The sequence below is a fragment of the Branchiostoma lanceolatum genome, chromosome 15, assembly GCF_035083965.1.
Source record: "Branchiostoma lanceolatum isolate klBraLanc5 chromosome 15, klBraLanc5.hap2, whole genome shotgun sequence".
NCBI classification, from domain to species: domain Eukaryota; kingdom Metazoa; phylum Chordata; class Leptocardii; order Amphioxiformes; family Branchiostomatidae; genus Branchiostoma; species Branchiostoma lanceolatum.
This window is the reverse complement of record NC_089736.1, coordinates 476,625-492,934: the sequence shown is the minus strand read 5'-3', so window position 1 is coordinate 492,934 and position 16,310 is coordinate 476,625. Positions and strand designations below refer to the sequence as shown.

The 16,310-nt window shown below is 39.9% G+C and overlaps 1 protein-coding gene across 1 annotated transcript in view; it reads left to right on the top strand.

The window, feature by feature from the left end:
• LOC136420720 (myosin light chain kinase, smooth muscle-like) overlaps positions 1-16,310 on the top strand; it is a 55,175-nt gene that overhangs the window by 33,205 nt on the left and 5,660 nt on the right. The window contains exons 5-7 of the mRNA XM_066407810.1: positions 10,002-10,092; positions 14,317-14,520; positions 15,454-15,595. Coding sequence (XP_066263907.1) covers positions 10,002-10,092; positions 14,317-14,520; positions 15,454-15,595 — 437 coding nt within the window. The remainder of the gene's footprint in view (positions 1-10,001; positions 10,093-14,316; positions 14,521-15,453; positions 15,596-16,310) is intronic.

Here is a 16,310-nt window from a genome sequence, read left to right as displayed (position 1 = left end):
CCAGGGGTCTTTCTGACAGTGTTCTTTATTTGTAAAGGCTTGACTACAGCTAGATTTGTTGGTCCTTGGATGCAAAGAAAAATTTTGAACTAGAAGATCAACATGAAAACAGAGTCTGAAGGAAAGTCTGTTTCTTGGTACACACAGTTTTAGTGACCCCTTGTGAATCATAATAGTCAGATGCAGGTTTTTCTCCCAGCACACCAGCATATCTTGATCTCTTGTTAGATTTTCACTATAAAATGTCTTAGAACAAGGGAAAGAAATCGGTGTGCCTAATCCTAACCCTTCTATATCACATCATAAGAAAGAAGGTAAAGTCCCGACGACTTGTGTGACCTCTGTGGCTGACCTTCGCGCGACCCCGCCATGTTTACCTCCGACCACATGTCCACCCTTCCTGGCGTTCCTCCCACAACCGCGGAATTTCCGGATTTCCGGAACCGCTAATCGGGGTTTGTGTGTTTGTCTTGGCTGTAATTACCAGCCTGGCCTCGTTAGACAAGTGGCCTTAATGAAGTTTTGCTGTGTATGAAATCCCACAGCCTGGCCATAGGTGACTCCAGGTGGCTTGTACTGGATGTAACTTTGTTATGGCCACATCAAGTTATTTCCATGGTTCTTGTAATTTTTAAAGTAAGAATTTAGAAGTCAAGATGGAGACAGAGGAAAACTTGAATCAGGCTGAAACTGTGTCACTGAACATTAAGAGACTCTCCCCTTAGACTATAGATCAATTTTTGAGTTGATTTTCTGGGAAATGTTTAAATTGATGAACTGAACTGTTATAATTAGTTGTAGGTAAGTTTGTAATGAGCCAGTTGGGCTGGGGTGATAGGGTTTTCCAGGGTATTAATGGAAAGCATGAAACCAGTCAAAAGGAAAGGAAAAGGTTTTAACTGGAAAAAAATCCTTCTGGACTTTTTGGACCTTCAAAACAACGGAGGTAAGGACTAGCAAAATATCTTGCATCATGAAAATTTTAAGTTGATGGTCCAACAACCATAAAATTCAGTTGGTCTGGCCAGCGACCCCCAGAAGTCAGATCCTGTAGCATCGTGTCAAAATGTCTTGTTATCTAAGAAATCTAAAAAGAAGACAACCCCAAAACCACTGAGTTATATTATTCCAGCCATCAAGTCTTTTCATAATCAAAATTCAAATCAACCCTTGAATTTGCCGTGGCTGCAGAGATGTTTACCTAAGGGATTACCTCCTTTAAGATTTACGCGCCGCAAAGACACAAAACTTTCCCTTGGGTTGTTGGCCGAGGCTCCTACGTAGGGACCGTTGCCATGGCAACGGCTCGTTAAATTCTTTTCTCCTCTCCCGGTCCCCACCAATGGCTGTGCCGAGGAGGGATGTACAGTAGCTTGTGTGATAGCAGGCTTTGTGAGAGGGGTGAGCTATTGTGTGGAGGGCTCGCTAGCACAAAGGGCTGAGCTGAGGCACAAATTCTGGCGGTTCAAAGGTTGTGGGAGCGAACTTTTACCCCCGCAGGACTGGCCGAGGTTGGAGTTGTTTTCGGGGAGTTGTTTATGCCGGTTATGGAGCTGGAAAGTAAGTATGGTTCAACTCTGTCACTGCTGGGGGTCTAGATGTCGTGAAACAGGCCAAAGTTAAGGGTAAGAGGAAGTTTTAGGCAAGCCTGAAATAGCAGATGTGGAGGGTTTGATTCAGAAGTAGGTTTGATGACGTCTTTGATATTGTTGTTGGGGTTGAGAGTACAGAACACGAAAGTCTGTATAGACTGTCACTGATTTTTGTGTAAATGTTGTGAATCTGTTCAAAGTTAAGGGTAAAAGTAATTCTTTTGCAAGCCTGTAGTGGCATATGTTCAGTGTTCATTCAGAAGTAGGTTTGGTTACGTTCAATGGGTCTTTGATATTGTTGTTAAGCTTGAAAGTACAAAACACGAAAGTCTGTACGAGCTGTGTCACTTACTGATTTTGGTATAAATGTTGTGAATTTGTTACAAGTTAGGGATAGGAATAAGTTTTATACAAGCTTGTAATGGGTTTATTCAGAAGGAGGTTGATGATGTTCTATAATGGGTCTTTTGTATCATTGTTGTGTTTGAAAGTAGAAAACACGCAAGTCTGTATGAGCTATGTCACTGATTTTTGTATAACTGTTGTGAATTTGTTAAAAGTTACAGTTAAGAGTGAGTTTTCTGATGGTGTATGTAGCAGATGTTAAAACTAGGATGAATGAATTTTTGATATTCTGGTTGCTTAGAATGACCTGTATTCAGTCTAGAGTTCTGATATAGACCTGAATGATATTCAAAAGCGGACAAATATTCCTATTTTAGTCTGAGAATTTATGACTTATTCTCTATATTGTATGTCAGGGAAATGTGTGATGTGAGTTTAACCTTCTCCCTGCTGCCTAACTCTGTAACCAATAGAGAATGGGTGCCAAACGGCTACTTCAGTGTGCTAAAGGTTAAAAGGTTTGAGAGTGATAGAAAGATATTAACTTCAAGAGCCTGCATCATGTACTGCCTCCTGACTACAGGGGTATGCATATAATGATTACTGCATAAACATGCTCATTAATCTTTTTTGCTGGCACAATACAATATGAGGTGCCAGCATATAACTAGTTAGCAATGAAATATGAAAGAAGCCGCCAGACATGTATGAGAGCAATTGACAACATGAAATACAATATATGACAAGCTCCTGGGAAGGGATACAGTCCATACCTTATGTTAAATTAAAGTTATCCTGAATGGATAACAAGCTAACTTTTTCAATATATCAACATTATACTATTTATAGCTGTTGCTATCATGTTGTTTTTAGGTATTCATTTCAGCTTATATTGAGTATGTTGTTACATTTTTTGTATCAATCCTTTCAACACGACCAGTATATGTTATAAGTATATGGATATTTAGAAAAAGGGCTACTTCTTTTCTTTGGAAAGGTTTAGAAAAAAAGGGTAATATACATGTTATTGTGTCCCCTACCCATATCAATTGGCCTTTATCTTCAAATTAAACACACATAATAGAAATAGAACTACGGTAAACTCTTTTATTTCTACCTTCAGAATCTAAGTGAAATTTTCCTGAACCGAGTAGTTGACCTGATCTGGCCCAGCTGATCTCTCATTCATATTCAAATCCCCCGCCCTCTCTCTGGGCCGGTCCCTTACGCGCTGATGCCTTTTGACAGGCCACCATCCTTACAATGACCTAACCCTGGAACAAAGGGCAGGTACATACCTGTGTACAGAACACACACCTGAGCGCAGGTGTGGCACACGAACAGGTGAGGGGACACGGTCCGTGCACCTTGAACCACTCAGTGTAACATGAGCTCTACAGGTGGCAGCATGGAGCCGGGGTATATCTTTGGTAGGTAGTCGGGTGGTGTGTTTTATAGGCTGGGTTTTAACTCCAGCAACAGGTACTGTAATTCTTTCACAGTGACTGTAACTTTATGTTCACTGTTTTCATGGTCACCTCTGTACCGTGAACTTACCATAAACGTGAAAAACCTGTTGCTATTATATATGATTCCTAAGTCACACATCCGTTCTGTAAATCACTTGGCGCCACCATGAAGTTCAGTGAAAATGTCCATTTTCCAAACACCCTGAAATTTTGCTACTGTGGAGATAAAGTGAATATATCTGTAATATCTTCACATTTGACTATTGTTCAAATGTGATGTGTTGGTTTTTGTGAAGACTATATAGAATCATGCAGTACTTAGTTCATGTATCAGTGTTGTTGTATGTAGCCGTGGAGGTTTGTTTTCTAGACTGGGTTAAGTACAACACTAGCCCACAGGTGGTTGACCATTGTTCGAATGTGAACTGTTGATTTTTGTTAAGAATCTATATGTGGATACTTAGTTCCCGTATCCATGTCGTTTTATGTATTGTACGTTTTAAGTAAGAGCATTTTTCGGTCCTGAGACAGCTGGAGACATGTGCCTTCTAGATAGGTTTTAAGTACAATGTGTTGGTATGTGTGATCTATATGTGGCTGTTGTTTTAATTGGAATTTGTAGTTTGAATTCTTAAAGACTTGAGCTGAAAATAGATTTGATTATCGAGCTGCAAATAGATTTTATTCATTGCATGTAGCAATGTTGTTTCTTATATTTTAAGTACAGAAGAAGTCCAGCTTTAGATCCAGAGAAAACAAGAGAAACATGGTGTAGTTAAGTTTGATGTGGTGTAGGTTTCCTTTGAACTTTGTCTGAACTGACATTGATACATCCTGTGGAAATGGGAGTGTTAAAATGCTGGGGTGCCTACAGTTCTGTTTTCCTGATTTTATGTACATAAATTTTGCTTCTCCTTCCTGTGGAAATGGGAGGGTAAACTTAACTGCTGATATCTCGTTCTGTTTTTCTGTACATTTGCTTCTCCCTCTTTGTAAAAAGAATTGTTGGGATTCACTGTGAAAGAAGTGATAGTTGTTTTCAGTCTTATAGTGGACTTTTTGGTCTTTGTTTTGTGACGGAAGTGTGTGGGTGTCGACTATCCTACTTTTGTGGTTGTACAGTAGGTTTAGCAGACAGGAAATGAATTTTCTCTTTCGATTTGGAACCAAAAACTCCATAAAACTAGAATGGCAACATTTTCGGGAAAATGCAGAATATTCCCCTCCCATTACCTACACCTCAAATATGACATCCTTAGCATTGACTGTAAGGATATGACGAAGTTTCTGCATAAATTATGCAAAGTAGGTCGGCATTAGCATAATTTATGGCCAGGTGTGTTCGGCCTGTCCTAAAGGTACCTACATCTCAAATATGACATCCGTAGCTTTTATGGTTAGGGATATGCATAAATTATGCATAATGCACTCATTAGCATAATTTATGGCCAGGTTTTCTGACCTTTCCTAAAGGTACCTGCATCTCATCCGTAGCCTTTACAGTAAGGGAAAAACAAGTTTATGCATAAATTATGCAAGTGAGGTCCGCATTAGCATAATTTATGTACAGGTGTGTTCACCTCTCCTAAAGGTACCTACATCTGAAATATGCCATCCGTAGTCTTTACGGTAAGGGATATACATACATTATGCAAATGAGGTCCGCATTAGCATAATTGATGTACAGGTGTGTTCACCTGTCTTTAAGGTACCTACATCTGAAATATGCCATCCGTAGTCTTTACGGTAAGGGATATACATACATTATGCAAATGAGGTCCTCATTAGCATAATTTATGTCCAGGTGTGTTCACCTTTCCTAAATATACCTACATCTCAAATATGGCATCTGTAGCTTTTACGGTAAGGGAAATACAAGTTTCTGCATAAATTATGCAAATGAGATCCTCATTAGCATAATTCATGGTCAGGTGTGTTTACCTTTCCTAAATTTATCTACATCTCAAATATGAAATCTACAGCTTTTACTGTAAACGCAATACAAGTTTCTGCATAAATTATGCAAATGAGGTCCTCATTAGCATAATTCATGGCCAGGTATGTTTACCTTTCCTAAATTTATCTACTTCTCAAATATGGCATCTGCAGCTTTTACTGTAAACGCAATACAAGTTTTTGCATAAATTATGCAAATGAGGTCCTTATTAGCATAATTTATGTCCAGGTGAGTTCACCTTTCCTACAGATACCTACATCTCAAATATGACATCTGTAGCTTTTACGGTAAGGGAAATACAAGTTTCTGTATAAATTATGCAAATGAGGTCCTCATTAGCATAATTCATGGTCAGGTGTGTTTACCTTTCCTAAATTTATCTACATCTCAAATATGACATCTGCAGCTTTTACTGTAAACGCAATACAAGTTTTTGCATAAATTATGCAAATGATGTCCTCATTAGCATAATTTATTGTCAGGTGTATTCACCTTTCCTATAGGTACCAACATCTCAAATATAACATCCGTACATTGTAACATAAGGTACATATAACTTGCTGCAATACCATTAGTAGAGCTACCACCGCACATCTACTTGGTTTTTGGCAGAAGAAGAAGAAGAAAGAAGAAGAAAGAAGAAGAAGAAGAACAGGCAAGCAAAAACAGTATATCCCCCTTCCCACTGGAAGGGGAATATAACAATTACATCGCTTCAGTCAGAAGTTGGAGGTGTTGGTTCAGTCTTTATGATGGAAGTGTGCGAGGTGTACATAGTTTGGTATGCAGTGGACATGCACTATAAAACATTAATGATTACAACTTGATAATACTGTAAATGCGGAAATGTTCGCAGTGGTTTTATGTTCGCTGTGAACTCTTTACCACACACTTAAAGCCACTGTGAAAAGCTGTTCTATTGTGTGACTGTATAGCGCTACTATTTTTCCAAACACGAACTCTAAACCACTGCCAAAAACTAGATTTTCTCCCTGCCGCGAAATAAAATCCCTGCGAACATTTCTGCATTTACAGTATGACTTATGAGCTACATCTAGTCCATTGCATCCATTTATATTATATGTTAACATATAGAACATGAGTTAACCAACAGAAGCGTTGTGTGTTGTTAGCTTCCATTCCTTGCTTTCTGCCTTGGTTCAAAGTATGACAGGTTTGACGTTGGTTCTCTTACAGGTGCCTTACCTGTGTTTACCTGTCCTACCTGTTGAAACAATAGGTGCACAGGTGTTCATTGTACCTGTGTGTGCCTGGTCTGACTATTGTAACAATGATTTTCACATAGAAACACACAGTCCAACACAGCCTACTCAACTTGGGTTTGGACCTCTAGATTGCTTTTTGCTGCCATTGTGTTTAGATATGTCCACTTGAGTAGGTTCTTTGTCCTGCTATTGTTGTGCCCGAGTGTCCTTTTTCAGTGTCTCTGTTGTTATTCCAGTAAACAAGAGAACAATGACTAACCTTGCAGGTACTTGTGAGGGTAATTTTACTCAGGTGTGTGTTGAAAAATCTTGTCTCTTAGACTTTTGCAAAGACATCCTTAAGATTCTGAACCCGGTTATAGAGTGTAAAGGTTCTGAAGCAATAAAACTGTAGTGTACAAACTGTTCTTTCAAACTGAATTGTGACATTATTTTACTATTATATAGCCACAAAGCTTCATATTCCATTTTTACTGTTGGGTTTTCAGACCTTTCCACAACCTGGTTTAAGTGAAAAGTGTTGGCATCCGTGTTCAGACATAAGTTTTGTTTTCCACCCTCAAATTGTGACTTCATTTGTACTATCATAATGGCCATTTGTAGACTTTTCAAGTCCATCCATACAACACACTTAACTACAGTAACTGCAACAATAATGTTCCTCCATTTAAGGGTGTAACTCACACTGTGCATTCAACAGAAAATAACACACCATAAATTATTAACGACACGTACATGATTGTACACCTTTGTGCGGGTTTCACACTCCACTCCCCTGCATCAGAGATCACCATGGTAACGATTACAGGTAGCTAAGTGGTTTGGAGTCGGAGGTTTTATGTGCTTTTCTCTGCCCTTTGTTGCCAGTAGGTTACAGGTGAATGCGCTTTGATCACAGTATCGGGTTCAGAGGTCCTGTTTTATGTGTTTAATGGGATTGTGTGGATAAAACCCCCGCAGTTATTTCTTTGATTTGGATGGCAGCTTTGGTCCTGTATATTCAATTTTACTGGTATGCAAAGCTATGATACATCATAAATACACAGTTATACAATTAGTACTGATACAGGACTACTATATTGAAGGATAGGGAGTTTTTCTATTCCGTATACTCTAGGTTTGATCAGCATTGTCTGCAATGAACTATTTACCTTTGCCAACAAGGTTGTGTTTTTGAACTCTCCAAGAAGAGGAGGGGTTCGGCTGGTTTTTGACGTGTTTTTAGGCATATTTGTCTGGCTTTCTGTTTTGTCTTCTTTTCTTTGATATGGTGGCGACCCACAAATAAATAAGGAGGGAGTTTTTCCTTTTCTTATTTTCCCCGTTTGATCAGCATTCTCTGTAATGAACAATTTACCTTTGCCAAGAAGGCTGTGCTTTTGGTAGCATTCGTAGTTGTGTAACAGTGTTTTGTAATGGTGTCTGTTGTTAAGCAGCGTAACTCCAAAAGCTATAGATGGATTGTCATGAAACTTTGTTATTAGATCATATCCTATTGAAGAAATGATTAGATTCTAGGCCCCCTAGCAGCTTTCCTTGTTACTGCAGCAGAACGTCTGGTTTTCTGTCTTGTGTTCTGCCAAGCTATGGTCAGATTACTGTATAATTGTTTATACACTACTTCAGAACCACTTAACAGTATGCTGAGAGAACGTTGACCAAATTTGCTAACAATAGTAACTGTTGGTCCAATGAGGTTTGTCATTGAATTTCTTTTAAACATTCAGAAGCGTCTATTTTTAGTTAGTGTTCATGTAAGTTACACTACAATCAGTGCTATTCTATGTTGAAGAAAAGAGGAACTCCCAAAATAAATCACATTAGCATGAACTTTCCCACCAGCTAGTTGAGGAAGCAATTCTGCGTGAGATACAGTTTCTTCAAGAATGTTTACCTACCTCTCAAGGCATGGGAGGTGAAAGTTTAAGCCTCCTTAGCTGGTGTTAGGAAAGCCGACCTTGCTTTGTGCCAAGGAGGTTAAAATAACCTCCCTGCTTGTACTACTTACTTGTTGTTCCAAAAGGCTAGACAGCAACAAAGCGCCCAGTAAACCCGAACTGCCCCGCAGGTGCTAGGCTCCAGTTATGGGGGACAATGAAGGGAAATGTAGCAAGGAAATGTATACATTGTAGCTACGTCACAGGGATATGCTGGTAGAGTACTGTAAATGCAGAAATGTTCGCGGGGATTTAATTTCGTGGTAGGAAGAAAATGGAGTGTTCGTAATGGTTTTGAGTTTGTGTTTAAAACAATAGTAGCGCTACAGTCACACTTTTTGTGGTGGTTTAAAGTTCGCGGTAAAGAGTTTACCGTGAACATTTCTGCATTTACAGTATCCTACAGTAAATTGGGATTTTCTACAGTTAACCTTCTCCCTGCTGCCTAACTCTGTAACCAATAGAGAACTGGGTGCCAAATGGCTACTTCAGAGTGCTAAAGGTTAAGTTAAGTTTAGTTAAAGGAGTGCCGCTTAAATTTGAATCCTTGGTTCTATCCCATTCTAAAGTAAAAAGTAAGCATGATGAAAACTGGAAGTCTGACTATATTTGCTCCCTGAAACTGTACATGTGTGCGCCAAGGTACAGAGTCTGAATTTCCCTCAGATTCTGTCTTCATGTTGATCCTCCAGTTCAGCATTTTCTTTCTTTGAAATTGGTAATTGTCAAATGAAACTGCCTCACATAACAAAATGTCACTGGGGATACATAAATACATGTATGTGTCAACTTTCTTCAATGAATAAAGAATAATTCTATTTGACACACACTCTGCCATACAATCTACATGTGTGCCAGTCTATTAACTTTGCTGTTAGAGTTATTCTGCTGTTAACACTTGCAATGAGTGTGTATATATGAAAAAGGTCACAAGTTAATAAGTTATCAATTGTTTGTCCTTATCATTATTAGCCTCTTGAGTTTTGTTTGGAGACCTGTAACGTTATATTTACTCGTGAGGGACGATGTCGGGTTATTATGAGTAAGTGATGATTAATTGGGCTGTGTTGTTATCATATTAACTCTGTTTTCTTTTGTAAGACTTGCTGGACTTATTGAAATAGAGCACAGAAATATGCCCATTTATTATGATCATTTCAGCTTTATTTAAGGCTCATTTGGAATATGAGACTGATCAACTATTTATCAAATACAAAAAGCAACACAGAAAAATATTAATGATAATTATATACATGTACATCAGCTATTGGTGGATTATACACTCATGTAACGTTTACATGTACAAGTGTCTTACCTGCTGCTGGTTAACTCATTGTGGCTAACCTATTTCATATACATATATTTTCCACAGATTTGCTGTCCATGTTCGTGTGCAGACTGAAGTTATTATCATATGAACCTAGTATTATTTGATCAATATTGTTACTAACCTATCAACTCTGTGTTTGTTGCAGACTCCCTGGACCTGTTAAAGCTGGGCCACGTGTGTGTGCAGAAGGATACTCAGATCTCCGACGTGTACGATGTTAAAGACAAGCTGGGACAGTGAGTATCACACCTCTTACTTTAGTGGTCCTCAACTTACTATTTGCAGCAGTGGCAGTCTATTCTGCACTTAACAAGAAAGTAGGGATCTCTTTGAAACTTGGTGGAAAAGAAGGCAGTAGCCTCACAATTTTTGTGTAGGCAGCAGTCTTCATGCTGCGCTACCAAGTGGCTCTATATTGATCTGTCCAGCTGGGACAGTGAGTAGATTTCTTCTGTTTTCCATCCAACAGTACTAACAAAGAAAATCATTCACTATTAAATGTTTATCATCACACTGGTCTTCACCGGTTGAGCTGTGATCTGTCTGTTGTATCAACAATTTTTAAAATCTAACATTGCTCAGAATTTACCAACACTTTCAGTATATCTGCATGTTGTATTACTAGCCTCAACTTGTTCTGAAAAGTTACTAAATGACATCTTGAAACATAAGTGTTAAGCACCTATCTATTCATCTATAACTTGATAAAATTTTATTGAAGTTTAAATCCAAGACTAGTCTGTACTCAAGGCTTTCCTTTTGCTAAAATTCTTGTCAGTCAGCCCAGTTTCACCTATCAGAAAGTTCCTTCCAAGTTCCAAATTTATAGCATTGTTTTCAAAAATTTTAATCTTTTCCATATGCTTCGACTTTCGCCTTCAAGGTGTTGGAATGGCCAGAATTTTGGGCGGCAAAATTCCTCCAAACCTTTGAATTTTTATTGTTACCAGGAATAGAACAGAGAGGTCTTTGGTCAAGGCTAAGAAATTATTGCTGTGTAGAGCAGAGGAAAGCGTGTCCAGGGTTGCATGGGTCTATTGACATGTATCGCCCGAAGGGTTCTGGGCTGGGCTCTTCATCTTTCTGTCATCATCAATTTCCAACACAAACAGAAGTCAACTTCTGGGACAATTCAGCATAATCTGAACATTTTCTATACCATATCCTAACACTGTTTACTGTGTACAAATGACGGAATGACCAGATTTTTTTCTGTAGTGTGTGCAGCGAAATTCTGTCCAATTGTAGAATGACGGACAATACTGTAAATCCATGCACTTCTAGATCTGCGATGGTTTTATTTCGCATTAGGAGGGAAGCAAAGGGTTTTGCCGAGTTTTAAGTTCCTGGTGTAAAGAATTCTGCAGTACAGATATAAATTCTGTACCACAGAAGAATTCTAACAACAATTTATCTAGAGGTTTCTAGTCATATATCTATAAGTGTGAGAAAAAACAACTTGGTCAGAGAAAAATATTCTAAGAAAAAAATAACGTCCTCACTGACTTTTTCTTATTCTTGCACACAGAAAAGAAGATAGAAGATAACTTTTCTTCAACAAAGGAAAAATAAGAATGCCATTTTTTGTAGTGTAGTAGTACATCAGAAATGCATATTTGCTGTGTGATGAATTACAAATGTAGAAGTGGAGAAACGGAAAATAAAACTACTGCAAACATGTCAAGATTAGCAGTAGCTAGACTCCTCCCTGAAGGCCTGTCTGGGCTGAAGGGGACTGACAGACAGCCTGGGATCCTTCAGCCATTCCAAGGAACCCAATTAGCCCTTCTTAAGTGTGCAGTTTCTCATACCTACGGGTCAGACCTTGTCTTAGACTGTTTGCCTCCATGAAGGGTAATCTAGGACATCTTGGAGGAGAATGTAGCCGCAGGGCTGGATTCCCCGCGTCTTAGATTTCTGTGTTTTTCTTGGAGACTTGCATGTACATGTAGATTGCCATGATACCAGTTTTAATCGCTTTGACTGGTCCAGTATTGTCCTGCTTGGTTTTCATTGTTTTCTTAAGAAAAATAGATTCCATGTCCGTAATTAAAAGGAATTAGGAAGAGTAGCCAAGAGAAATGTGATTTTTGGTGGAAACTTTGCAAAACATGAAGCCTTTTTTTTTTTAAAAAGAGAGGGGGTCCGGGGGTATGCTACCCCGAAAATGTTGAAATCTTTACCTTCTCAAATGCTATTTCATGCTTGTTGAGGGGCAAATTTTGCTGGTAGACTAAGCCTAGTTTCAAGACATCTCTTTTGGTTGAAAATCATACAAGAGGGCCTGCATGCCCCTTTTACGTAGAGCGTAATCGGCCGTTTTAATTTTACGTAGAACGTTGCCGACCACTCCATAATTAAGCGTAGAACGTAGGGGGGGCTTTTTGAATTTAGCATAGAGCGTAGGGAGGCTTTCTGAATTTAGTGTTTTACGTAGCCGGCCCTCCGAATTTAGCGTACAGCGTTGTTGGGACCCCCCCATGCAGGCCCTCACCCGTGTCAGGCTTAATATGGGGGATCAGGCAGAGATATTGTATAGATTGGGGGTCTGGCATCCAGACTAAGAAGCTGACATCACTTACAAAGTGATTTCCTACATCTGATACTAAAACAACAGTGACAGGGATGAAGTTGTCATCACCTGGTGATCTATCTGTAGATTAGCTGTGAGTTTAACTAAAGTTACCAAACTGAGAACCCCTCCCTTTTCTGCACCTGTTGGTTTGACCTCAAACTATAGTCCTGATGACAGACATGGGCAGAACCAAGTCAAACAGCTGGTTCTACAATATAAGTTTATATAGTCCAGGAGGAGATTGTCACAAGTTTTGTGGCTAGATTGGGGATCGATTTGGGTAAGCTAAAAGGAACTTGGCTGCTGAAACAAAGAAGCGAGTAGAACAGTCTTCTGGCCCCCGGGATTCAAACCCGCACCGAGACCGGGCAGCCAGATCACAGGCCGCACACCTTAACCACTAGGCTATAGGCTAAAAGGTCTAGACCAGTTAGACTTGTCAGTTGGAGGTGCTTGCATGAACCCCACTGTTACACTGCTGTTTTCCTCGCAGTGACCCTTTTCTCTGCCGATGACTAGGGCGCGGTGAACTCTGGGATCCGTTACATCATATCTGTCGGTGCAAGTCACAAGAATTTTGCCAGGGGGCACAGTTCTGACACTTTTGTTAGTATATAGCTTTTCACAAGAACCTTGAAACTAACTTCTTGCAGCCTTTAGGCTTTATAACTCGACCTAGTTAAGACTATAACCATTCCTTCACCCTCACTTTGTCAGCTCAGACTCCCTGATGAAACCTACTCTCCACGGTTTTGATAGAACTGTCACGTTTCCATGACAACGTGTTTACAGAACCCTGGGTGGTCCGTCAACAGTGTCACACTAGGGTCAGATATGGGAGGATAGTGAGAGAGTTATGGGGACATTACTGTGGGATGGGGCAGGGCTGGACGGCTTTATAAATATATCTGATCCAAATCTGTCTCAGTGTAGGGCCATATTGATTTGATTAATATGGATGACATCCTCTGGGGACCCCAAAACTAATGTGAGCGTGTGAATAAAAACAAGTTTATCAAAAGAAAGTTGCCTTCTGTCTTATGTAATCTATGTGGTCAGGGAGGATGAGGAAAACTAAACACAAATGGTATACATGTACTATGTACACGTTGTATATGAAATATAGATTCTTCATTTTTGTTCTTCTAAAACCTAAAAGTAACATAGACTGATGTTACGGGTTTGTGGAAAAGTCTGGGCTGTCTACCAGGCCAGGATACCCTTTCTGGACACCGAGGGTATGCATGGGGGTTGGGCCTGTAATGATGTTACACTAGCAAATTTTTTACAAAAAGCAATTTTTAGCAAATTGAATTGTGTGTCAAAAAGTACTGAATAGATCAGTCCGACATCCTCCAAACTTTGATCTGGAAACGTTACGCCTTAGATTAAAAGCTAAAGCCATGATTAGTGACATTAGATGCCATGGATCGGAGTAAATGTTAGTAAACACCCTGTGAAGTGACGTTACACAGGATTGTGTGTGTGGACAAACTTACAAGGTTACACCAACCTGTCTTCATTCATTATGGAAGGAATTGGGCCACTCCTATAAAATACCTCACTACTAAGTCCTTTTTCAGTAGATGTAACGTTAACCGACTTATATATATATATAGCAGTGAGTATACAGCATGGCAGATGTAAACACTGTTGACAGAAAAAACACTTCCCAAGAGTGACATATCATTGGGTTCTCTAGCCAGGAAACGACCAAACTGAGTTCTCTGTTTACCACAAGGTCACATGAAGGTCAGGGGGAGGGGGGGAGGTGGAATAACAACTTATACTTTTCTCAGTTATTTCAAGATTGTTATTTATGACAATATCGATCAATCAATCAATAGATCAACCAATGAAGCCAATTTTGTTGATGTTTCCCCAGGGGTCGTTTCGGAACGGTGTACCTCTGCGAGGACAAGTCGACGCGGCGGAGGTTTGCGGCGAAGTACGTGCGCTGCCGACGGTCGGCGGATAGACAGAGCATCAACCACGAGATCGAGATCATGAACCAGCTCAGACATCCCAGAATCCTCCAGCTGTACGACGCGTTCGACTGCGGGAAGGAGGTCGCCATGATCATGGAACTGTGAGCTTGGAGATATTATTTTTGGCGTGTCTGTGTGTCTGTCTGTCTTTGTGTGTGTGTGTGTGTGTGTGTTTCTGGACTATTGTAGTCAGCATAACTCAAGAACCTCTGGATGGATTACAATGAAATTTGGTATGTGGGCGGATGTTGTGAAGCCAAAATTCAAGGTCGATTTTGGGCCCCCTGGTATGTGACCTTGGTACAGCAGCAGAACTTCCATTTTTGTATCTTTTGACCTGGACGTGCTATGGTCTTGATTTTTTGGTGGCAGATAGCTTGTGATGTAATAAAGAAGTGGTGTAGGTTTGGGCCCCCTAGCAGCTTGTTATACTATTGCACTAAAATGTATAGCATGCAGCAGGGCTGTCTCCAGGACCCATCTTTACGTCTTGAGATGGAGATTTGCTTGTTGGGACGGACAAAAGTTTCACCCTGTCCGTCCAAAAATCTTCAGATTGAAGGAAATGTATTTTTGTAAGCTTAAAATGACAGATTGAACAACAAAAATGTAAAACATAGGCTCCCAAATAATGAGTGAAATGGAAAAAAATATAAGCAGGAGACTCCCCTGATCATGAAACTATGAGTTGTATTTTTAATTCTTTTTTTCTGGATGTCTATTTTCTTAGTTCAAAGTGGCCTGGCTTTACTCAAGTTATACAATGTAAAGTTATACATGTATCTAATGGTATATATATGAGCCAGAGTGAGCAAGTAATAATGATTGCATGGCTGTGGACAGACCAGAAATTACAGTAAATTGCAGAGCGACCCAAACTGGAAACCAGAATTCCTACTTCGCCGAAGAATCAACCCTACTCAACTCTAACATTGACAAAATTAGAACTAAAGAGAGAGAGAGTTGTTCCAGCTGGTAGCAGTAGAGATGAGGGGGTGAAGTCTGCCATCTCCTAACCGTATGTTCTGTCGCAGGATCACAGGCGGAGAGTTGTTCCAGCTAGTTGCGGACGAGGCGGTGGAGCTGTCAGAGAAAGCGTGCGTGAGCTACGTCAAGCAGCTCTGCGAAGCCGTGTCCTATATGCACGAACAGAGCATCCTGCATCTAGATCTCAAGGTGAGAGTTTGTCTTGAAAGTCGTCTTAGAATAACTCAGGGTAGTCTTAAGGTTAGCTCTGTGAAGCTGTGTCCTACATGCAGGAACAGAGCATCCTCCATCTAGATCTCAAGGTGAGGGATGTCTTTACAGTCATCTTAAGATAATTCAGGGTTGTCTTAGGTTCGCCCTGTGTCCTACATGCACGAACAGAGCATCCTGCATCTAGATCTCAAGGTGAGGGATTATCTTGACAGTCGTCTTAGAATAGCTCAGGGTAGTCTTAAGGATTGCTCTGTGAAATCTTAGCCTACATGCAGGAACAGAGCATCCTCCATCTAGATCTCAAGGTGAGAGATGTCTTCATTGTTGTCTTAGAATAGCTCAGGGTAGTCTGAAAGATTGCACAGAGAAACAAAGGTGAGACAATGTTTTTAGTGTCATCTTAGAATAATACAGGTTAGTTTTAACCTTTAGCACACTGAAGAAACAGTTTGGCTACTAATTTTCTGTTTGTCATGGGATTAGACAGCAGTTAGAAGGTTCACATTGCTCTGTAAAGCCATGATCTACAGGCGTGTATACTGGCAAATTCTGAACATTCTTTATCTAGATCTTAAGGTGAGACATTGTCTTAGCAGTCATCTTAGAATAACAGAGATTAGTCTTATAAGGATTGCTCTGTAAAAATATCACCTTCAGGTGTGAACAGAGCACATCTTATATATTCAATTCT